This window comes from Telopea speciosissima, chromosome 2, assembly GCF_018873765.1.
Source record: "Telopea speciosissima isolate NSW1024214 ecotype Mountain lineage chromosome 2, Tspe_v1, whole genome shotgun sequence".
Classification (NCBI taxonomy): domain Eukaryota; kingdom Viridiplantae; phylum Streptophyta; class Magnoliopsida; order Proteales; family Proteaceae; genus Telopea; species Telopea speciosissima.
This window is the reverse complement of record NC_057917.1, coordinates 2,902,693-2,928,412: the sequence shown is the minus strand read 5'-3', so window position 1 is coordinate 2,928,412 and position 25,720 is coordinate 2,902,693. Positions and strand designations below refer to the sequence as shown.

Genomic DNA, 25,720 nt, shown 5'->3' with positions numbered 1-25,720 from the left:
CCTTCCTTCCCAATAATCAATTTTAATTTTAAAATTTAACAAGTGTCCAATTCTGAGTTTGTCTATCCAATTTTTGGATGCCACGTCACCTTACTACAGGTCACAAGTCACAAGTCAAAAGTCTTGAGTCCCAACTCCCAACTATGGGGCTATAGGGATCTTTATCTCCTCCAGTTCCCTATCCGGCCCAGTTCCCCAGTTCCTCTAACAAAGGGGGGGCTGAAATGACTACCTTACCCCTGCCCGAACACTAGGCCTGGGTGGGCTCCACCCCCCACCCCCCATTAGAGGAACTGGGAACTGGGCGGGCAGAGAACGGGAGGAGATAATTTTCCGGGGCTATAGAGACTTCCTAGGTCCAAACTGCCAACTACTGAACCACATGACTGGTCGTGATGCCCATAGTCATCGACGTAGCAGTGACGATTAGTGACGCTTCCTATGCTGAAATAAGCTGCATTCAACATCTCACCGTGGGCTTTCTCTCAATCACAAGCCAGGCCCCGCCGGCCGCCCCTTTTGACTCCACCTGCAATTTCACTTCACCAGTGAAAGTTGCAAGTGTGCAACTATTGAGCACCTGTCCGAGTCATCTCTATTTCCTTGTATTTATTCCTTACTAATAATTCGGTTTATCTTCGGAACTCAGAAGCCCTAGTTCTTCTCTAGCCAATACCTGAAGCGAAAGTATTTGGAGTCTTCGGCTCGGAGCAAATGACCGGGAATCTTTCAAAACTGTAGCCGGTAAAGCTCATATCCGGATAGAAATGGAGGCTCTGGCCGAGGGACTTTGGGGTCTCGCCGATAATCACGAGAACAAAGGAGAGATTGGGAAGGCAGTAAAGTGCCTCGAAGCCATTTGTCAGAGCCAAGTATCGTTCCTGCCCATCGTCGAAATTAAGACTCGCCTCCGCATAGCGACGCTTCTTCTGAAGCACACCAACAATGTTAATCACGCTAAATCTCATCTCGAACGTTCGGTCAGTTTTCTATCTGCTTCATTCGCTCCTGTTCCCTTTCCCGTAATAATTTGTAAAATTTCCTGTTGATCTGGCTCCTTATAGAGTTTTAGGCTTACATTCGGATGTCTCGTTTTTTCTATTAATAATTAAAACAAGTGTAAATCTAATTATCCAAGCATGAATTCGACATGGTAGAAAGGTGGCCAATGTACCGAATCTATTGTACTTAAAAAACGAACGCGTACATCAGTTATAATAGTACCAGTAATTGACTTATTCCACTGCAAGGTGCGCCACAGCTCTAACAGCTGGTTGGTACCCCAAGTTAGATCCCCGGTGCTAAAGAAATTGAGTGTCTATCCATGAAATTCCTGAAATTACATTTTCTGGAAATAGGAGAGAGGGAGGGAGGGGGGGGGGGAGATTCTGTTAGAGCAGAGTTGATGCACTAAAAGCTGGTGTGAAGCTGTTGAATTGAAAGGATTTTCTTGCGGGATTAGAGAGGGACGTTCAGCCAATGTTAGTTATTTGATGGATGAAGGGTCCGGTGGAGGCACCGAGGCATTAACTTCCTACACAATATACAACTCAACTCAGCTTTATCCCAACCAAATAGGGACGGCTTCATGGATCTTTTTTTCTCTCCAATCAGCTCTATTCAAAGTCATACTTGGTACTAGTCCTAAATTATGGATACCTTTCCTCATCTTCGCCTACTATCATTTTAGGCCTACCCCTAGCTCTTTTAGCTCCATCAATCTGGATCAAATCACCCTTCCGTACTAGAGCTTTCAAAGCCCTCCCTTGCACATGTCCATACCACTGCAAAAGACTTTCTTGTAATTTATCATGTATTGGAGGCACTCCTTAATAAATCTAATTTTTTCATTCATTTTTTTTTTAGTTTTACCTTTCATCTACTTCAACATTCTCATTTCAACTACACTAAGTTTGTTTATATGTTGATTCTTTACTACCCAACATTCAGCTCTATACATCATTGCTGTTCGTATCCTATAAATTTTTCCTTTTGAGTCTTAAAGGAATACGTCAATCACACAACACTCCGAATGCACCCCTCCACTTCATCTAACATATTCTAATTCTTTATGCAACATCATCCTTTATTTCTCCTTCTTTATTTATAATTGAACCTATGTACCTTAAAATTTTCGTTCTGCGATATCTCCCTATTATCTATTTCACCACCCTACTTTCAGTCCTATTGTTACTAAAGTTGTACATCATGTACTGTGTTTTTATTCCACTTATCTTAAAACCTTTTGATTCCAATTTTCAAGGTTGATCTCCACAATCACAACTTTGCTTTTATCCCTGATTTTGTTTCATCCACTAAAACAATATCATCAACAAAAAGCATACACCAAGGGATTCAATTTGAATGTCTCTCGTCAGGTCGTCTATGATTAGTGCAAACAAATATTGGCTTAAGGTTGATCCTCGATGTTATCCAATTGCAATTGGGAATTCACTACCCAACCCCCTCACAAATCTTACACTAGTCACAAAACATTATACATATCTTTAACTATGTCCACATATTTACTCGAAGCACTTTTCTTTTTCTCTAATACGTGCCAAATTAATTCTCTAGGGACTCTATCATAAGCTTTTTCTAAGACAGCAAAGACAATATGGAGATCCTTCATATATTATTTAAATCTTTCCATTAGTCTCCTAATCAAATAAATGGCTTCTGTGGTTGATCTTCTTGGCATAAAACCAAATTGGTTGTCCAAAATATTAGTTTTTTTTTGGTCTCAGACGGGTTTCAATTACTCTCTCCCATAATTTCTTAGTATCACTCATAAGTTTTATTCCTCTATAGTTAGTACAGCTTTGAATATCACTTTTAATTTTATAAATTGGAACCACAATGCTTCTCCTTCAGTCATCTGACATTTTTCTTGTGCTTATAATTAAACAACTTAGTTAGCTTCTCCTGTCATCGGACATTTTTCTTGTGCTTATTATTAAACAATTTAGTTAGCCAAGTTATTCCACAAATTCTTAAGCTCTTCCACGCCTCTATTGGATTACTATCTGGAGATGTTGCTTTACCTATTTTCATCTTCTTTAAAGCTTCCTTTACTTTGGACATTCCAATGTTTCATATATATATCCAAGATTAATGATTTCTTGATGATTATTACAACCTTTTCAAACACTATTACTTGTATTATTTTCATTTAGTAAGTTGTGGAAATAGTTTTTCCATCTTTCTTTAATATCCTTATCACTTGTTAATACTATCATTTTCATTTTTAATGCGTCTAATATGGTTAAAATCTCTACACTTCCTTTCTGTCATTTTAGCTAGTTCATAGATATCTTTGTCGCCTTTCTCTGTGCTCAAATTGTAATAATGATTCTCATATTTCTTAGTTACTGCTTTCCCTACTATCTTCTTTGCTTCATTTCTAGCAAATTTATATATTTTTAAATCTTCTTCATCCTTAGTCCTTTGCCAAGTTTTAAAACTAAATTTCTTAAGCCTTAATGGCTGCTTGAACTTCATCATCCCACACCAAGTTTCCCTAGATGAATGTTGTTTTCCTTTAGATCTGGACATAGTATTAAATCTCGTTTCGGAAGGCCATTTCGTCCAAACCGAAATTCCCCAGATACTGAAATTTCACCGAAATATTGTATTTTTTCTGAGTTTTGCTTGGCCATTTCTAGGTGTAAAATGCCGAAATGACCGAAATACTGAAATGACATGACCGAAATTTCGACGAAACGGTGCATTTTTCAGACCAAAATTACTGAAATTTCCGAAACGCGATGACCGAAATTTTCAAAATATTGCATTTTTTCATATAGCACCTCGTTTCGGCCTGGCCGAAATATCCAAAATTTCCGAAATTTCGGTGAGATTTTTAACTATGGATTTGGTTAGAACGTCTTTAGTTACATTCTTAATATAACTAGTCATCTTGTTCCACATGACATTAGCGTCTCTATTGAAGTCCCCCTTTTCTTGTTTTACTAATTTATCAATAAATCTGTTAATGTCTTCAAGTAAGTTCCTTTTAAGTTCTACCTTCTTATCCTAGGGTAAATAATCTCTCATTCCCTATGATTCAGCGTTTTAAAACACATATTAATGACCATTATCTATGTGGCTTGGTTAAGCTCTCCCCTGGTATAACCTAACAATCTTTACATAATAACTTATTGGGCCTTCTAGTTAGAAGGAAATCTATTTGGTTACTATTTTTCCCAATTTTGAAGGCTATTAAATGTTCTTATTTATTTTCAAAGGTTACTATTGATAAATCATAAGCCACAACAAATTCTAAAACTGAAGTTCCCTCCTCATTCCTATCTCCAAAACCATATTCTCCATGACTTCTTTCATACTTCTACCTTCTCTTTCAACACGTCCATTTAAATCTCCCCCTATAATAATCTTCGTCCTTGACAAATTTATGTAAGACTAGAACCAGAATAGGTCTAATCCCACTATCCCAGGCAGGATCAAACAGAAAACTCCAAGAGAACAAGAAAGAGAACAATGGGATCTCAATTGGTTGGAGGAGAATGAGAAGATCTCAAATTGGTAATCACAAGTAAACAAGAGAAGTAAATAACAGAATCCTTCAAATCAGTGACCTGTTGGAGCATAGTTGTCAAGGCGTCGCTTAGGCGTCCAGTTACTTAAGATATTATTCATAAATAAGCAAATACCCCCTATTTAAATCCAATAAAAATAATAAAAAAATAAAATTCCAAAAGGATAAAAAGTCAACTCCCCAGTTCAAGAACAAAAACTGGATTTTTGGCAGTGGGTGAAATTTTCAGCTTTTTAATGCTGAGTTTTTCTCAAATCTAAAAATTCCGTAAATCTTAATATGGTAAAACATTGCTAAAAACCAAAAGTGCGGAGAAATATTCATTTGTTTTGATACGTAAAAAAATATTTTCATTTAGAGCGATTTTGATAGCAATCATGTACACCAAATAAGGTTTGGTTCGAACCTAACTTATTAACATTATAAAGAATACCTTTCAGAGTGCCGGCAGAGGAAGTTGAAGACTTACTTGATGCTCTTAACGGCTAAGCGCTTTCACGCTGCTTTGCAAGCGACTATAGTGCCATAGTTCAAACAGCTTTCCTTTCCGCTGCTTCATCAATGGAAGATGCGGCCGGCTGCCGAAAGAGTCAATTGTTAGAGCGGGCGATACAGAAACCACAGAAAGAGAGAGAGGCGGGGGCCTAAGTCTGGAGTATGCCCGGTTGTCCATTAGCTGTCCGTGCTCCGATCCACATAGGATGCTTCAACCAGGTCCCGATCTTGATCTACTGCGCCTGGCCAAGGTCCTTAATAGGAAAGGTTTTATTGGTAAAGTAATTCCAAGAGGCAATCAAGTTTTTTCTGGCCAAAGAACAGGATTTAGCTGTGATAAAGGCACATAAAGCTCGTCTCAAGGAACGAAATAGTCAGCCCGGAAGAGAATAGTGAAAGAGAAGGAAGTAGAGGAAGAAGGAAAGGAAGTAAAATGTTGACGAGGCTTTAGGAAAAGGTCAATCTCTGAACGAAGAATCTCAACTTGCCGAATCACTCCTGGTGGCCGGGGGAAATCAATACCTAGCACTAGTGGAACTCGAAAGGCGTTCCCAACCAGAAGTATAGAGGTGAATGCAGTAGCCCTGCAACGTCAATATCTATCCTTCGACCTGAAATGTTTATATAGCCCCTGATCTGCACATATTATAGCCATCTTTGAAAGCTTGCAGTTCCACCTCCTTATTGCTAGCTTCTCCATAGAAATTTTCTAAAGCTAGGAGCATCTTTCCCTTGAGAATCTCTCAATACACCTCTGCCTTCAGTGACCCATAACTCCTTCAATACAGATCAGATTTAAGCAATCTTGGATTTGTTGGAAAGCTGATTTTGTGCTCTACCTAATACAAAAAGTGTCATGTAAAAATAAAATCATTTGATCAATCAAATTTCTTAGAGAACAAGAACATTTCTCTAAATCGAGAGCAGGTTAATTACTTATTGATAACATCATATTTTTTGAGAACAGTATAAACCAAATGTGAGACTAGGTATACTTGAAAATGACCAATGTCAAGAACATATAAACCAAATGTGTGTTTTGATTGTTTCACACATATAACTGATATATTAAAAAAAAAAATATTGGAACGTGATTTAGGCCGCCTAAGCCCCTAAGTGCTTAGGGAGGACCTCAAACGCCTTGGATCACTTAGCGCCTTGACAACTATGCGTTGGAGCTGCAATTGAAGTTGAATAATCTCTTGAAGAATTAAGTTGAACTTCCCAATAGAAGAAACCGATCAGAACAAGAGAACTGAGATCGAGCAGCAATTAAGGATTGAGAAAATCCTAGATTCTCCTAGATCGATGTTTGGATTGCTCCTGCTGATTCGGTTGATGGGGATGTACCCTGGCAGCAGTGACCTTTAAGTAGTAATCTTCAAGAAATTGATGTGACAATCAGTTGAAAGCATAGTTATCAAGGCATCACCATGGCGTCCAGGCTCCTTGGTCGCCTTGGACGCCTTGGGCGCCATGGCGGTGTCGCCTTGAATTTTGCCCCTCTAAAACTCCATGGTCGCTTTCCTGCCTTGATAACTATGGTTGAAAGAAATCCCAAAAGATTGTAGCACTCTTGAACTCGATTTGACTGAAACTAGGACTTGGAATCAAGTACTGATGGAAGGGGGTGGGGGAAGGGAATGGGCATCTCACCCTAGGTCTCTCACCTATCCTATCTTAGGATTTTCACAAAGGCTCAAGTCAATATTTCATTAATTAAATTCGTGTACAATTCTGGCCTCCCTTACAAACTAAAATAGATTTAGACACTAAAAAGGAAAGGCTTAAACCAATCCTTAACTAATAAGGTATCCCAAATTGAATAGGAAAGTGAAATAATAAAGAAAACAAACTCAAAATAGGACTCTAACTAAACTAATGAAGTAAATCCCGTTTTCCTACTTTCTACCCATATTTTAGGCTTATTAAATTGGCCAATTACAAAATAAACACATAGAATAAATTACCCAATACATACATAACCCGTCCCAAGGCTTATTTCGACTAAAATAAGCCCTCTAAGTGACGTATCTGCATCACAAATTCCTTGGACTAATCTATCCATGTGCTTCCAAAATTGTTTCTTAGTATTTTCATCCAATCTTATTTGGAGTGTGTAAGCATTATTTATATTGATTACCTCTTTTCCCAACACAAGTTTGATGGATATTATCCTATCGTCATTTCTTTTAACATCTACAACATCATATTTTTTTTAAACTTTTTATCCACTACTCTCCCCCCCCCCCCAACAAATCTTTATTATTATTTTGACCTTTCCATCTAGTCTCTTGTATAACAAGCTATGTTAATTTTCTACTTCTCATTATTTCTATCAATAATAGTCTTTTTTCCATTAGAGTTCCCATGTTCCAAGATGCTAATCTAATCCTACGCTGTTAGACTAGCTTTTTTACCTGCACTCATCCATGATGCAAGAATCCTTGCCTCACTTGTCACCACAACTGGGTGCCAAAGCAGTGTGTCGCTTACAAGGGCTAACCCTTGCTCACTATCCACTACACTTGGGTCATACTGCAGCACGTGGGTTCTGAGGGACACTCTAGCATAAGGTTGAAAATATAAAGTTCTAGGATTCATGCAAAAGGGTTTGGTTAATGTTTTTATAATGCCGGCTGTCAACCTGACGCATCAACCCTCCTGCTTTATCCAGGTTTGGGACCAGCAGCATAAAACACTGGTGGAGTTCTTGCACAAACCCATTTGGGGTGTTATTTCCTAAATGCAATTTTAGCTCCAATGGAAACCCAGATCTGCTAATGAGGTGGCTGATGACTTTGTGAAACAAGGGGTTATGTGGCCAGCAGTTTGGTTTAGCAATGATACTCTCTTATGACTTTTCAATCTCTGTCTGGTATAAGGGTATTTCTTTACTTGGGGAGATTTAGTGGCCATTATGTTCTTCCCTCTTTGTGAGGCTGAGTAGTAGTTTTTATTGCACACTATCTTGTGCTCTTATTTCAGTTTCTCAATAAAAAAAAGTTTAGAACCATATGGAATTGCTTCATGCTACTTTGAACAGAAACTTCAAAACTGCATAAGTACTGGCTGGGGAACCAGTTTATCAACTGTTGTTGTTGAAAACAAGAAGTTAAGTCATGGATACTATCTTATTTGATGTCAGAAGCAAGTTGTCAGTGGCCCCTTCTCGGTGTGTTGACTCTTCAAGGAATAGGCTTATTGTTTTCTTCTGGGGCCTTCCTCTCGCCTTCGTGAGGGTGGAGCTTTGTATGCTTCTCTCACCTCTTTCTTGGGGAGTCCTCTCTCCTTTTGGTAATGACTTTTTTATTCACTAAAAAAAAAAAAAGAAGGATTACCTAATTCAGTTCTGATTGTACCAGTACTTGGGAACCAATGTTCTTCTTCGAGAACTGTGCATGGGATACTTTTAATAGTATTCTTGAATCTAGTTTGTATGTGTGTTTCCTGTTGTTTTTGAATAAAGCTGTGCTGCAGTGTAAATTTGGAGCTGTTTCCTTCGCTCCATTTAGTGCTTGTGAGCTTGTATAGGAATTACTGTGTTAGGGAAACTATGATGCTTCCATCAAGTTCCATCTAGCTTTACCTCAGTTACCTTGGTTGGTTGTCGGGTAGTTCCAACATGTTCTTTTTATTTCCAAAATCATTTAAATTTATCATTATACAATGGATGAACAACAATTTTTCTGGGAAGGATTGCCATTAGTGCAAGTTGAAGCCCCTAAAAGAATAGGGATGGGGCAAAAAATAAATAACTTGGGATTAAGGGATGAGAAAGGACAGGGTCTTGTGATCTAAAGGAAAAATGACCTGTTATGGAGTGGAATGGCTGAACAGAATTTGCGGGCTCCAGTAGTTGGGACAGTTCTTCATTGAGTACATGTGAGTATTTTAAATCAATAAATTCTTAATAGCAGTTTATTTATGTAGCTTCAGATGCTGTCATTTGAGTTTTAATTGCTGTTATTCATTTTTACATCGTGGATAAACTGTGAAAGGCTCCGTGCAAGGAAGAATAAAATTATTATTTTTGGATCCTTGATCATGGGTTATCTTGATTGTTAAAATATTTCCAAGGAAGGGTATGATCTATTTAGTGCCTGATTATTTGTCTAATTGGAGAATTTCTCTCATAAGTCCTAAAAATTTCCTCTATTTTGAACAATAACTAATCCCCCCCCTGTTCCTCTATTTGACCTCCAAAACCTGCTCCATGGTGGGTTTTGTTCATTCATTTTTTTTAAAATCGAGAATTTAGATGTATCAGTATTTGACCTTACATGCTTGTATGAGAGCCTAGAAAGTTTTGCTTTGAATCCAATTCATAGTCTTCCCATTGGCTAGTATAGTGATTCACGTTTAGTAAATATTTGTACATTTAGATGATTTTTTTTTCACCTGTACTAACTGATATCATACTTGTTTAGCAATTGCTTTTGAAGTCAATTCCTTCATGCTTTGAACTGAAGTGTAGAGCGTATAGCTTGTTGAGCCAGTGCTATCATCTTGTGGGTGCCATCCCTCCACAAAAACAGATCTTAAACAAGGGTCTTGAGCTGACAGCATCATCTGGAGATGGGTATGTAATTCTTTTTATGCTAGTATGTTACTGCATCTTGTAAATATCTTGATTATTGTGTAACCTCATAGTGTTCATGCATAATTTTTTTGTATTTCTGGTTCAATTTCTTGCAACACGCCAAGTCAATTGTTTTTTTTTTTTTTGGTTTTTGGTGAATAAGAATGTATTACCAAAACCCTGAAGGGGAAAAGAGAGAAGGGGGGGGGGGGGTTGCAGAATACACAGGGAAAAGAGGGGGGGGGGAAGCTATACAAGAATTCCAGCCATACAAGCCCTAAAGAGGCGGGCTAGGAGGCTGAAAAAAAGAAACATCTAAACCCCAGGAAGTAACTATATGCCTGTTCCTGGGGTGTCTAAAATAGAACCATGGCGAAGCAAGTGAAGCTTGGAACTGACAACAAAGAAGATGGCTTTCCAAATCTTGTCGAAAGATCGAGAATTGGAGGTCCATCTTCGAAGCTTTCTCCATCCAAATATGCGAGATGACGGTCCTAGACACAAGTTTACCAGCGGAATTACAGATAAAGTTGCCTGAAAAAGTCATATCCAACCAGAGCCACTCCCGAGTGAAAGGGAAAGGTCTCCTACTGCGGGGCCAGATGAAATGAAGGGTTTTTTTCCCCAAATCATGGAGGTGAAAGGGAAAGAGAAAAAGAGGTGGTTGACGTCCTCAGTATTGTCCCAGCAAAGGATACAGGAAGGGGAGACAGGAATGTGCCGGTGAAGGAGAAAGGCTTGGGTGGGAAGGCAATTGTTACGGGATCTCCCAACATTGAAGCTGTGGTGGGGGATGTGACCTTTGAACCAAACAAGTTTGTGCCAAGGGACAGTGGGGGCATGAGTCCTAATGAAGTCCCAAGCGGATCTAGAACTAAAGAGACCATTGGGGGAGGGGGTCCAAATGATTTTGTCCGAGTGGGAGGTAGAGGTGGGGTGGGGGGAGTGAGGCCCAGACCTGGGTGAGACACGGGGGGGGGGGGGGGGAGGGGGAGAGAGGGGACCACAAGCCGTCAAAGATAAAAGAGGGAAGAGGGGTATGTTTGGGGATGCCAGAGGAGTGGACAGAGTGGGCTCCTAAAGAATTAAAGAGGACACCTGAAGGGTACCAGGGGTCAAGCCAAAGGGAAGTGGAGGATCCATCAGCGACCTCATAGGAGGTAGCTCTAAGAGCTAAGGGCGAAGGAGGAGGATTTTGTGCCAGACACATGAGGTATCCACAGGAAGAGGGATAATACAGAGGGAGTCCTTTTTGAGGAGGTAAGAGTAGACCCAATTGGCCCAGATGGAGTCATGTTTGGAGGAAATTTTTCAAATTAGCTTAAGGATGCCCGCAGTGTTAAAATCTCGGATCCTGGGAATACCTTGACCTCCTTAAGATTTAGGTAGAAAGATGGAGGCCCAGCTAACCGGGTGGATGCATTTGGATCATTCTTTATCTTTCCAAAGGAAAGCACAGCAAAGGGATTCCATTGCTTTAATTGTGAATTTGGGGAGCCCATAGATGGCACACCAGTAAATGTAGGAAGATTGGAGGACAAATCTAATCAACTCGACCCTACCAGCAAAGGAGAGGAGTTTACCCTTCTAGAGTTGAAGCCGTTTGCGGATGAGGTCAAGCATAGGGGTGCAGTGGTGACCAGTCAGCCTGGCAGGGATAAGAGGAAGGCCAAAATATTTGATTGGGAGGGAACTGAGGAAGAATCCCTTCAGGTGAAGGAGATATTCCTTATCGGAATCTGAAATGCTTGAGAGGAAGATGTTGGACTTCAAAAGATTGATCCTAAGCCCGAAAAGACTCTTGACGAGTTGAAGGGAGGGCATAATGGAAGAGATGGAAGAGGGGTCAGTCTTGGAAAAGATAATGAGGTCGTCCACAAAGGCAAGGTGGGAGAGGTTGAGAACCTTAAATTTAGGAATGGGGGAGATGAGGAGCTGGTCAGTTTTAGACTGAATGCTCCTAGAGAGGATCTCAAGAGCAAGGGTGAAGAGAAAGGGGGAGGGGGGCATCCTTGACGAATTCCCATTTTGGAGGGGAAGAACCCAGCAGGGGAACCGTTAATGATGACCGAAAAGAAGGGGGAGGAGATGCAGGAGTGGATACAACGCACAAAGACGGGGAAGGACATATGGGTCATGCTTCGCAAATGAAATCCCATCTAATGGAATCAAAGGCTTTGTGGTTGCCAATTTTCATAAGGGCCGCATGGGGATAAGATTTGCGGTTGGAGCCCCTGACAATTTCCGAGCAAAGGAGAAAGTTATCCGCTATGCTTCTCCTAGAAATGAAGGCTGATTGGTTAGGGCTGACCAAGGAAGGGACAACCTGCTGAAGATGATTAGCAAGAATTTTGGCGATGAATTTATAAAGGAGATTGCAGAGAGAGATGGGTCTGAAATCAGACAAGGATGAGGTCCCCACTTTTTTGGGGATAAGATAGAGAAAGGTCTAATTGATCCGGGAGAGCTGTCTGGGGTTGAAAAAGAAACTGCGGATGGCTTTGTTGAGATCATCTTTGATAATGTCCCAACTAGCTCTGAAGAAGTCCATACTAAATCCATAGGGACAGGGCCTGATTAGACTTATGAGAGAGGATTGCTTTAAGGATTTCATCCTCAGAGGGGATAGATTGAAGGGAGGGGACTTTATGGATTAAACCAGGGGGAGAGGGGAAGGGGGGGGGGGGGCAGAAGAGGGAGGAAAAGAAAGAGATGGCTTCTGTCTTAATGTCATGGACAGAGGAGAGAGGGGTGCCATCTTGGCTGAGAAGCATGGAGATGGAATTAGAGTTGGATCGGGCTTTGAGAGATATATGGAAGAAAGCCAAATTGGAATCTCCAAGCTCAAGCCATTTGATCCTGGATACAAGCGTCAAATCGATTTCTAATGAATCCCTGCCAATATTCTCTATCGCAATAGAAGCAGGAGAGCTGGCAGTAATAGATTGCAAGGTAGGTCAGGGCATTATCGGCAAACTGATTCTTAGTTTGAGGTAAGTGAAGTTTATCTTCTCAAATTTCTTTTTCAGCCCCTCGTTATAGGCGTGGTGTAAGGCCTTTGGCCCCTTTATCTTCCATTTACCCTGAGTCTGACAGATGATGAGTAGGGAATCACCATACACCTCAGGGCATTTCACTGAGAGCTCCAATGCTACATGTAACCCAGCTATACACGCTGGAAATTAGGCCTCGTTACTGCAGGTGAAGTTTTGTGGAGATCGGATGTGAGCATCATTGGGCAATATGACTTCTCCTGCTCCACAGTCCACATAACTCTTTGACTTTGTGGTACTTTCTGGTAAAGCTCTCTTCATGGTAAGTAAAGTGCTTACCGTACTGCATCATTCAAATGCAATAAATGCAAGCCGTTCCCCTCCAAGTAAGCCTCTTGGGGTAATGAAACAATTCCTGCAATTGCGATCAGTCTCTTTAGTTGCCTTACAACGATCAGTCTGTTTCTGGAAGTTGCACCAACAGCTTGCAATCTGAAATGCCTATGGAAAACCTATATCATTCGTGAAGAAGCTGGCAAAGAAGGTTGGATTCACCGTTTGACTGAAAGAGTAGACTAATGAGCTCACTTCAGATAAAAAGAAACGATTGTTGAAAGCAATCATGTCATAGTACATTGGTAGCAGGATTTCTAAACTGGAGACCTAGGTTTGGAATCTCGTAATCACTTGTCCGACTTCATGGCAGTCGGTTCTCTTCCTCATTGGAATAGTGAGCTAGGGACACAAGATGAACCTTCCTGGTTACTTTAAAAGCTAAGCCTCTATAGGCTGAAAGCGTATAGACGCTCTACCTTTATATGATTTTTCTAAGGTTTAGCTCCATATATCGCTTAGCAGCACGCTAACGAATTTACAGTATGTCCCCATTAACCGCTCGGGCATAGACCCAGGAAGAATCAATTCTAGGTTTGTTGATAATCTATGATCAACTTCCTTCATAATACCCTACCCCCAGGGGAAGTCGAATCCTGGCTGCTTTTGCCTTCTTGCCTCGATGCTTAATTCTGTTTTAAAAACCCTGATTTCCCATTGATTTGCAGGTTTCCTATTTGAAGTCTACTTCTTCTAATCTGCTACTTTCAAGTTCTGATTTGCACCATTGTTTCTGTTTATGGATTAGTGCTAATTCTCTGCTGTAATCAGTTCTGAAACACGGTTCTTGTTTTCTGTTTATGAGCCTTAAAACCCTTGCATCGATTCTGATAATGTGTTTTGAGTTTTTAGTTTCCTAGCTAGAGTAGGATACTACCATAACCAAAGATCCAGCCATCAGATCTGAATCTTCTTTTGCAAATCTATTCTACTACTTGAATTGACGATTTGACTAACGTTTCATATATCCATCTGATATGTTTTGACTAAATTATTGAATGTCTTAAATCTGGTTCTTGTTCCTATTGTGTCGATCTTGTTGCAAGCTAATTTCCCACCAAACTTCCCTGGTTCTATAATTAGTCTGCATTAGCTAGCCTCATGATTCCACTTGCGGGCTTGAGACCAGCTGCAGCCTGCAGCAAAGCATTTGGCAAGCCTGAGAGTTTAATATTTTACATTAATAGATTCTCAAACTTGCAGGTTCAACTTCCCCTGTTGGACAGGGGGGTTAGAGATTTATTCTTCGATCCAAGTACCAAATCATGCTTCTTCAATTTGAATTCCATTTCTCGGGAAAACCCTTGCTATTTGCCTTAGAAGAAAGTGGAGTGGTTTGTCTACAGAAGCTGCAGAAAACCAAAGGCCTCCAAATCCCTAGTCCAGATCTCCCCTTATTAGTCATCTACAGGTTGGGATGCTGAAAGGTGGGGGAAGGGTGCTGTCTTGGTAGATTAGTTAATTGAAAGGGCTGTGTTAGATGCTATCATTGTCAGTAAACAATTTTACCGTAAGATGCTATCATTGTCAGTAAACAATTTTACCGTATAGCTCCTGGGGATGAGAACCATGGTCTAAATTCTTTAGGGGAGTGGAAATCAGGGATGAGTGCGAGTCAATTGCTGACGGTGGAGCGTTAAAAGATCAGGAAGGCAAGGAACTGAGAAAGCTGGTATTATCAGATCCAAGAGAGTGGAAGAAAACTTGCTGAGAGTTGTTTGAATTTTTTTTTTTGGAATATTTTCATCTCTGTTTTTCCCTTCTTGTTTTCTCCTTATGGTGATGGTTGTTGGAGGTGGTTGCTGTCGAGGTTGTCATGGGGGTTCTATGCTGTAATGCCAATTATTTGAAAAAGTGGGGGTTGTTTTGTACATGGAACTAAATTTCGGTTGAAACTTGAAACTTGCAGTTTTGACCAAGAGATCTCGGTTTCGACAGAGACCGAGATATCTCGGTTTTGACAAAAACCGAGATGAAACTTAAGGTCGATACTGGATCGTATCAGGTTTCGACCATATTTCGAATATTTCTGTAGTTTTGACCAGTTTCAAGAAAAAAAACCGATTACCAGTTTTGACCCAAAAATACCGAGTTTCAACCAGTTTTAACCAGCCTATGACATTTCAAGTTTGGCCAGAAAAATACCAGGTTTCTGTCGAAACCTGGGAAATCTCAGTTTTGGACAGGGTCGAAACCGGCCTCATAACCTAGATTTAGAACCTTGGTTTTGTAAAGAATTTATTGGCGTAGGTACGAATGGTTTGACTTCCAGCTAGGATTTCTTGCCATTTGAATGACATCTTTTGAGTTTGTCTTTTGATATATAGACCTTCTGATGTAGGATAAAACCTAGAGACTAAGTTTTCCTGCAAAGGCAACAATCCTGGCCTAAGTTAGGTTCTAAATACACCTAGAGGTTGTCTAGTTAGGCTGGCAACAACATACGTAGATTGCATACATGAGATAGACAGCAAGAGAGCTAAGCTTTGAACAATATAAATCCTAGGCTATATACATTAGACTAAACATATTCCAATTGAGTACACCATAGGGGTCAAATTCAGGCAGCAATTAGTCAAATACTAAATGCATGAACCTTCAAGAATCCCAAAAATTGTAAGACTAGCATAGCAAGAATTTCAGCCAACATTCATGTTAAGACAGCAACACGAAACTATAGCATAAAAATAGGTGAAATGGAATTAAAGATCAGGTTAGGAGATAAATACTAGTCAGACTTTAGGGCTGCTGTTAGTGCACAGCTTCCATAAAGTCACAATTCTGTCCATTAACTTCACCGTACAGTGTTAAGAGATATGTAACATGATTGGGGGAGTCCCTCTATCGTGGTTTCCTTTATTAGTTAGTTTGTCTTTAATTGTTAGTTTCCTAGTCTAAGTTTCTTGTTTTAGGCTTTAGGCTTAATTAGGTAAGAGTTATATTCCTTTTGTAAGTCTGTTTTGGCTTTAATATAAATATACGTTGGTTGGTACGATAGAACACACATTGTATCGCACAGCCCTTTTCTCCCATTGTTCTCTCTTCGCTCTTCTCTTTGCCAGGCACTGGTTACAGGTTCTGGGATTCTTTACATACAGCAGAAAATTAAAGAACAAGAGAGCAGTACCATGGAATGTGGGGAAGAAGAAAACAACAAAATAAAGGGGAGGGGACAAATTTCATGGGGAAAAGGGGAAAAGGGGAAAAGGGAGAACAGAGACAGAAGAAGTAGTGGAGAAGAAAAAGTAGAAGAAGAGGGAGAAGGAGCAGGGAGAACAGAAATTGAGAAAGAGAAGAAAAGAAGAGAAATTGAGAGGGAGAGAGAGAGTTCCTCTTTTCATTAATTCTGCATTCTGCAATTGTCTTTACAACAGTGCCAAATAGGCACTAAAAGGGGGAAACAACCCCAAACCGTCGGGCTGGGGTGGATGGTTACAGGAGGTAGTTATAACTACCTTAAGGACAATAAAATAAAGAGAAACTTACTTGGACACCCCCTGTACTATGGCCATTTTGCTTAATCTCCCCAATGTTTGAAACAATTACTTGAACACCCCCTGCAGTTTACCATTTCTTTCAAGTAGGTCAAGTCTGTTAGTTAAGTGATGATGTCATTGGCTAAATTTTTTGTAATGCCTAAACTACTCTTAAAGGGTAGTGAAGTGACCCTTTTACCCTCTTCCTCATTCTTCTTCTTCTCTTCTTCCTGCAACCCACCGATTTCAGATTCAAACCCTAATCGATTTCAGAAAAAATTCTCTTTACTTAAACAATTTTCAATTCAAAAGAACCCAAAACCCTAAATCGATTTCAGAGAAAGTGGAAGAAAAAGATAAAAATCACACCTTTTCTCTCTTTATCGTCTTTTGGGTCAAAAATTTTATCGATCATTGTTTTTCTGTGGATCTGTCGTTGCTTTTCTTTCACAATTTTATTTTCAAAATCGTGAATTTTTCATATTTTGTTGTTGCCATCTCGAAAGGCCCCGAGAAGCTATAATTCGCTCCCTGCATTTTAGTCTGCTGAGATCAAATGCCTCCTTCATACTGCCCTCTGAGGTGGGAGAGCACGGGAGATCAGTGGTGGTACGCTTCCCCAATTGACTGGGCTGCTGCCAATGGCCACTATGATGTAGTCCGGGAGCTCCTCCACCTCGACACCAACCAACTCATCAAGCTCACCTCCCTGAGGCGAATTCACCGTCTTGAGATTGTCTGGGATGACGAAGCTCAGTTCAAGGACGTCGCCAAGTGTCTTCTCCACCCAATGGAGGCTTTGTTCCCTACTCTGCAGAGGGTTTCATCTTTTAAGAAGAGATGATTTGAATGGGGGAGTAGGTTTTAGGTCTCAGCCGTTGGAGGAGGAAAATCCGATTAATCTTCCTTCCCTGTTAACTCCTTTTCTAACTCGACTCTTCTTCATCTTCTTTATCTTCGTTCTCGGCTTTGGGGAAGATGGAGAGATAGCATAGCAGATTAGTGGGTTCCTTAGAATGGTTTCAGAATGAAGCGCTTCTTCTCGTCCTTTTGTTGGTTTCTTATGATTGCTTCGAATGTGGAATAGGATATTTGGATTCTGCAAGGGAGGAGCCGAGATGTGCTTCCAATTACTAATTTTCTTCCTATTTTAATTAATTACTTCCTATATTTTGAGTATGCACTGAGTCGGACCTTTGAGCATTGGAACTGCTTCGTTTAGCCCTTTATGATTTAGTTGTTGAGTAACAAAAGAGAATTGATTTTGAATGCGAAACGGGTTTGGTTCGTTTAGCCCTTCGCAGAAGAAAATGTCATCATCTTCTTCAATCGAGAATCCCTCCCGATGTACCCATCATGCGTTGATGGTGACGGTGGTGAGGTTCGGTCCTCCCTCTGCAGCTGAACTGTAGTTGCAGGAAGAAGAAGAAAGAAGGAGAAGAAGAAGGAGGGTAAGTTGGTCATTTAATTTTATAAGTTTAAGTTAAATAACTCATAAGGGTAAAATGGATATTTCCATTTAAACACTAACAGCAGATTAACACCGTCAGGTTTCAGGGGGTGTCAAGTAATTGTTTGAAACGTTGGTGATAGTAAGCAAAATGGTCATAGTCTAGGGGGTGTCCAAGTAATTTTCCGTAAAATAAAAATAAAATGGGGGGGGGGGGGGAGAAGATTAACTCGTGGTGATGGGAACTGGGACACTTGCAACATAAAAAAAAATAATGATAAAGAAAAGAACACTCTTCCTCACATATACCCATAAATAGATACAGACATAAACAGAAATAGAAATAATAAATAAATAAAAAAACAGAAATCAAAATCAATAGCTAATGATTAAAGATGCTGCAAGTGGGGTACACAGCCTGTGCTCTAGCAGTACGGTAGCCGCGGAACTCGTCGTCAATCCACAAAGAAGCAATGGATGGCTGAGATCTACGACGTCTCCTCTGATAAACTTGGAATCCTCGTCAAATGGTATGATATCCTCATCACCAGTTCATACAGTTGTTTATGAGGGGCAAGGTTCTAAAACTCGGTCTCGACCAGGTCGAGTTTTCTGAGATCTCAAGACCTCGCCGAGATCTTGGCGAGAGAGTGTTTTTTTATTTTTTAATGTTTCGGTAGGCATATGGCCGTAGTTGGCTCCGAAACTTTAAGTTAAGTTTGTTTTAGGCTTAATAAACATATTTAAAGGTTCAAATTAAAAAAAAAAAAATATCCAATTTGGTGTTTTGGATTTGTACCCTTGGTTGGCAGTAAAGGCCGAACCCTTAATGTAATATTGCCTATTCTACGCATTGTTTGAATGATGAGACATAATTGACAGGTAGAACAAGTAAATTTTGCACATAATATTGAATAATTATTTAAGAAATAGTTAAAGACTTAAAGTTTCTACTACAAACCACAAGATACAATGAAGTGTTCACAATGCATATTACATAGACACCCAACCTAAGTACAATGAATAATACATAAGTCATAGACATTTTACTACCCTAGTCTTCCACGTCTTAACGCCCAAGTCCCAACAATACAATACTATGACTCTATGAGTACTGAGGAGGTCGAGATTCTCGAAATATTCAAGATTTCACCGAGATTCTCGAAATATTTGAGATTTCACCGAGATTCTCGAAATATTCGAAATCTTGGTCGAGTTTTTACATTTTTTTTTGTTTCGTATGATAACTCGTCTCAAGAAGCTCAAGTTTCTCGAGGCGAGATCTCGGTGAGATTTTGAATTATGATGAGGGGTGGATTGAAATGAAAATATTATGTTGATTGGGGGGGGGGGAAGGTAGATTCCATGAGCTTTAATTATTTCGGGATTGTCTTGTACTTGTATATGTGTGATGTTTCAGGTTGTTCATTTTCAACCCAAAGTTTCAGTAAAAATTTGCTGGAAGATTTTGAAGTATATAACCATTTACAGAACGCTGTTTGAAAGTTTACCTGAATTGAATTTGAATTGGTGTTGGAAAGGACCATAAAACCATGCTGGCTTATCGTTGATCCAATACTATTGTGGTCAATTTTACTAAGCTATGTTTCTGTCTGTTTGTGCTTGTTGCTTGTTTCTTGCAAGGCATCCGAGGGATGCACTTTGCAAGAACTCTATTAGTGCCGCTATCTGTGCCACTCTGTGGTTATGCTAATGTATTTCCAGCATGTAGTATCGGTTCCTTTTCTGCATCACCTAGGTTTGGAATCAATCTTATGATAATACTTTGGTTTGTTCCTTTGAAGGCTTGCAGTGAAATTATGGTCCTGTAATTTCAATTCACAGCTTGCAAATGCTTTAATAATTGAAGGTGATTATCGGAATTCAATATCTGCTTTAGAACGTGGATATGAGTGTGCCACAGAAATACGCTATCCAGAGCTTCAGGTTTGTGTGGGTGAATGTAAGAGTTATCTGCTTGTGGATTATTATCTTTACTTTATTGGTATGCTCACTTCAGATAGAGATGAGGAGAAGCTTTCCTCACCATCTTTGTTGTAAATTTGGCACATTTCTGGTGGTGTGGGACCCAGCATTTGATGGGCACTGACAGTTAGATCATCTAGCCATTACTTGACCTGATTGGATGATTCTAACCTGTATTTATGAAATCATATGTTCTTCCTAGGCTTATGGGCTGCATTTACTGGAAAGTAGATCCACTTCTTTGCAGATCCTGTCATCTGCTTTGCAAATTGGTATGATCAATATGCTAACATGATGGAAAAATATCTGATGGTGGGGATAATTTTTCTGCTTTGTTTGATAAAAGTTCTTGCACCTCTGGTGGATTTACTGCCTCTAATCTACATTCTGTAATTTTTTAACATTCTGTTAAGAGAATGGTTAGGATCTCTGATCAGGTTAAGTTTGGTGGGGCTCAGCAACTGATGGGTCATAACCCCAGGGCATGGATAGACATGCTGGTAGTTTGACCTTTTTTGTTTCCAATGCTTTATCTGATAATGGTGGTGTTGTACCAGATGTTTTTTGCAACTTCTATTTTGCATGTGCATTTCATGCAATGGGATGATGTAAATTCGGTTGAAAGAGCTGTTGAAAAATGTGATGAGGTCTGGGAGTGTATCAATCCAGATAAAGTGAGTAATATTTTCCTTATCGTTCCGTCTCTTAAGTTCCATTTATGATATAGTTATACAGATGTGATGCAGGTGCACTCCCATGGATCGACCCAAACCCGTTTGAGAACCCAAACCAAGATGAACCGGAACCCGTTTCAAAACAAATGAATATTTTACCGCACTTTTGGTTTTTTGAAATGTTTTAACGATTTGTAGAATATCTAGATTTGAGAAAAACCCCAACATCTGAAAGTTGAAAATTTCACCTACCGCCAAAAATCCAGTTTTTGTTTTTGAATTGAGGGGTTGACTTTTTATCCTTTTAGAAATTGATTTTTTTAAAACTATTTTTATTGGATTCAAATAGGGGATATTTGCTTATTTATGAATAATATTTTAAGTAAATGAAATACCAAATATAAAAACTCTTAAATGATATTTGGCATAAATAAGGGCAAATACCGGGTTCGATACCAATAAAACCCAGTGCAAGGTGCCTTACAATAAGGCGGCAGTCGCATGGGTCTCAACAAAACTGCCTGGATGCCTAGGTGGTTGCGACGCCTTGACAACTATGGTGGCAATTATCTACGAAGTTGTATAACAAAAATCTTTTTCATTCATTCATCAACATTAAACATTTTGAAATAACATTGTTCTCAAAATATCTCTCAGACTCTAAACTTCTAACATTACCCACTATTCAAAATCTCCGGAGCTGTATAAGCCTCCACACCATACTCTTCATCTGAAAAACATCAACATATATAGGGTGAGCTTATGCTCAGTGAGGTACACATGATTCTATAAACACTGCATTCAAGGATACAATAATGTTTACAAGGACATAGATGATAAACCATAGAAATTCATTCTTTAATTAGTTAGGTCAGGTCTTGGCCATTTAGTGAACTACCATAGTGCACAAACAGTTGAGGGTGGTTGTCGACTACATACATTCCTAGGCACTATAGCCTGCGCTCTACTCCCATGTGTCCAAGCACCATAGCTTGGGGGGAGGACCCCTCATCTATACAAACATCATATTAGACGCGCTCTACTCCCATGTGTCCAGGCACTGTAGCCTTGGGGGGGGGGCTCGTCTAATTAAACATCATAATAGATGCACTCTACTCCCATTTATCCAGGCACCATAACCTTGGGGGAGGGCCCCTCATCTATTCTTTTTCTCTTTCAAGACCCTCATCTAGTACATAACCCCCTACTGCAAAGGGGTGGTAGCCACATGGGTATGTGACATTACCGATCACCATAACGTAATTTTCTGTGTCTTTCCTTCATTTGCTTTTATTTCTTTCATTCTCTTCTATTCAACATCTCATTAAAATATTATAAAACATATTAAAACAGAATATTGAGCATTTAATAATTTTCAATCTCATGCCATTGGTCAATTGGTCATACTAAAAAATTACAACTATGCCATTGCTCACTTATATTAATAGAATAATACAACTACATCATTAAAATAATGATAAATAACAATTACACACCCATTTCAATTTAAATATTATTAAAACATTCACAAAGACATTAAAATATTCAAGGACATCTAAAATAATAATAAAATAAGCAAGACATGCATGTGGGGTTTTACATAGGAGGTCTCTTAGACATCACTTTGACAACATTGGGCAGAAGTATACATCTAAACTAGGATTTTCATATATAGGTTTGCAGGGTTCAGTAATTCCTTTCCTCCTGTGAAGTTTTATGATTTCTTAAGTAATAATTTGTAATGTTCATTCTGTAATAGAGAGCTAGTAAGGATCAAAATAGAAAAAAAGGGAGCTTATAAGTTGTATGAAACTAATTTTGTGATCTCTGGTTTTGTGTTTTTCCGAACAACTTAGACATTAATGTATTTTACTGCTATACTGAAATTGCAATACTGATCAACATTTCTGTGCCCCACACCTAAACAGAGACAGCAGTGCCTTGGTTTGTTCTTTTACAATGAGCTTCTACATACTTTCTATCGACTCAGGATATGCGACTACAAAAATGCATCACAACACATTGACAAATTGGATGCTGCTATGAAGGATGAATTACAGCAGGTGCAACGTGTCGAGGAATTGACTGGAGAACTTAATGCCATAAATCTGAGTCTGTCCCGCTCTGGCCTACATCACAAGGAAAGATCAGCACTATGCCAAAAACAAGCTCAAATTGAAGAGCAGCTGAGTCATGTTACTAGATTCAGTTCAACTGGAAAAGTTTCTTTGGAACCATCATATTTTGGAAATGCGAGAAGAGCATGGGAAGATAAGCTAGCACTGGCACCGCCTCCAATAGACGGTGAATGGCTACCTAAAGGTGCTGTATATGCTCTAGTTGATCTGATGGTTGTCATTTCTGGGCGTCCTAAAGGGTCATATAAGGAGTGTGGAAGGCGGATACAATCTGGACTACATGCTATCCATGGTTTGTTCCTTAGATCATTTAGTATCCATCATCTTTTGCAATGTTAAATCAATGACTTTGCCTAAATTTGCTCAGTTCTTAAGTTGAGTTTTGAATTAACCACAGCCTTCCAGTTTTAAGTAAACTTGCACTTATATAAAACCTTAGCAATTTGTTTAAGCATTCATGATTCGTTTCATAAAAACCTTTTCTAGCTTTGAGGGAAGATTTTATTCTTTAAATATGGACAGATTATTTCCTTGTGCTCATGTTACCTAGGAATGAGTTTGGTCGTGGGCATGGATCCAAGTGCCTGACTTGCTGAGCCTGCAAGTCCTATGATATTGGTCAGAAACTACATGGTTAATATTATAATCTTATCAGAATTTAGCAATATACAATAGAATTCTTCTTATTGCATTCTTCTTTTAGATATTCTATTTCTCATTCTTGAGAATTATTTTTGTCTAAAATATTCAGTTAAGGATGAGAAACTTCCTACAGGTTTCTCGTTTCAAAATTCGTGTTTTCTCATCACCATACATCATGTAAGGTGTTTCAAAGTCTATGTGTGACATCACACTTTGCCTAGTGGATAATTTGAGAGTAGAAAATGAAGGTGTCAGTTGAGCCAGCCCAGGCCTTAAAGATAGCATGCGAGCAGCATAAAGGCACATGGTGCTCTTCATTTGATGGGTCACACGTAATACATCTCGTAGGGAAAAATATTGGGTGGGAGCAGGATTTATAGGTGGGCACACCCATACAAGAATCAAGATAGCTGGACAGGAGCCTAATTCTGCCACGCGTTTGGTCAGATGGTGCTGAAAATTTTTGGACAGCTAGACCCCAAGTGACCTTCTCACATATATCAGGTTTCAGGCAAATGGAGTTGGCCAGTTGGCAAAACAAAGCATTAAAAAAATCCAGGACTTTGAAGAGGTTGGATGGATACACATGGGAGGGTAAATGATTGGATTTGAGGCTGAAATTTGTCATATGGCCAATCCAGACGATTCTTGTTATCCAATGTTTGGAATTGCCACATCATCCTTTCCCATGGTTCATTTTGTATGCCCATCTATACATTCCATATGGGTGTGTCCACCATAAAACCTTTTGCCTTGATGATTTTGTCCTTCTGACTTGTTGACATTTTCTGATCAGTATGTTACTTTTATTAATATTCCTGGAGAAATCATTGATCTATTTGGTTAGCATCATCTATTGACTGTTGTCTCAAGTCTTCATGTAGGAAATTTTCGAGTTGTGAGTTGTGACCTCTTTGGGAATTGATTTTGCTCCTCTGTTTTGTTTGACTTTATGAATCAGTTAGTTTATGTCGAAAATAAGGTTAGATTTGCTTCATATTGGGGATGGTCTTAAACAACTTAGAATTCACCAAATCAACTTTAAAATCTCATGCAGCCTCAAAATCTGACTATCTGTGTTTCATGCAGTGGAGCTGTTGCAACTTGGAATCACTGATGGTGTGACTGGTGAGTTTTTTTATTTTTTATTGTTTAAATCTTGCTATTAGAAGTTCTGTTGATCTGCGATTATGATCTCCCTAATTAGTGGCAGTATGGAAACCCTAACCCTGATTAGGGTTTTATGTTCAAAATGCTTGTAGCTAAAGAGGCAGACCAGGTTTTTGTGTAGGTTTTGAAATCTGGAACTGAAGTTGATCAATAGGGATAAAACTGTGGGCTCAGTAACAGGCAGAAGCAAGGAAATTCTACAGAATCAGAGGCAGAATTAGGAGTTAGGACTCGATGTGAGAAAATTGATTATCTCAATTAGGGCTTGGATGAGGCTGAAATCAGGATCGAGTAGGATCCTGGTAGAGTCTATCTGTGGTCAAAAGTTGAAGGGAAAACTCCCAGTTTAACCAGGTGTGATGAGGTCTGAGAATGCCTGCGGGGTATGTGATGCAATGAGAGAGCTCCATGGCCAAAAATGGGAGCACGTCGGTCGGGTAGTGTACGGTAGTTTGGCTTATGACCTTGGAACTTGGAAGGGCTTCTCCACCCTGAAGCTCAAGCTTTTGGGTTGGACGCCATCAGTATGGGAGTAAGATGGTAGGTTTTTGAGCACTCGAATTAGGGTCTAGTTGAGGGGTCTGTCAGAGTTTGGTATGTGTGGTTTAGGATGAAGTTTGAAGACAAACAGAGCTGGCTATATTGACTATGGTCAGTTGTGGGTTGCAGAAAAATAACCCAAAATCAGAGCATCCACAATGTAGAGAAATTATTGGAAATTTACTTGAATAATGAGGGTTAAAGATGGTTGATCCTTGTAACTGGAAAACTGAAAGGGAACTTGAAAGCATACCAGCACAGTATAGTAGAGACCCTCCTTATGACCTAAGGAATCCAGCCAATTGGCGAAGGAGGATTCACTCTTTAGAGGATTGGGAATCCATTCAGCTTGGCAGCAAACATCAATTATATTGAACTGAAGTCGTGCTTCCAACAGAGGGGGCCGATCCCTATTTATGCTGTAGGGGATAGCCCAATTGCTTAGGTTACAAGTATAAACTTTCCAAAAACTGAGACATGGCACAAAATAGAAACTGGCTTAGAACCTGCTAGAAAACAAAGCTAACAGCTACTCTAAGTTCTAACCTGTTAACACTGGTTAACAAATTAGAGACCAAGTTACAAGACCAGAAAATAGAAACTCCATACTGCTAAGCTGTGGC

General features: G+C 39.5%; 1 protein-coding gene across 3 annotated transcripts in view; it reads left to right on the top strand.

Annotated features, from left to right (window-relative positions):
• The first annotated feature begins 580 nt into the window (after nt 1-580).
• Nucleotides 581-25,720, top strand: part of LOC122649802 (sister chromatid cohesion protein SCC4) — an 89,853-nt gene continuing 64,713 nt past the window's right edge. Inside the window, exons 1-6 of one of the 3 annotated variants that reach the window (XM_043843037.1) lie at nt 581-980; nt 9,484-9,635; nt 19,753-19,894; nt 20,491-20,607; nt 22,536-23,037; nt 24,477-24,515. In XM_043843037.1, the coding sequence (XP_043698972.1) occupies nt 768-980; nt 9,484-9,635; nt 19,753-19,894; nt 20,491-20,607; nt 22,536-23,037; nt 24,477-24,515 (1,165 nt within the window). In that variant the 5' untranslated portion in view covers nt 581-767. Of the gene's footprint in view, nt 981-9,483; nt 9,636-19,752; nt 19,895-20,490; nt 20,608-22,535; nt 23,038-24,476; nt 24,516-25,720 lie in introns of those variants that run through there. The other 2 variants (XM_043843038.1, XM_043843039.1) reach the window with 2 other exon arrangements.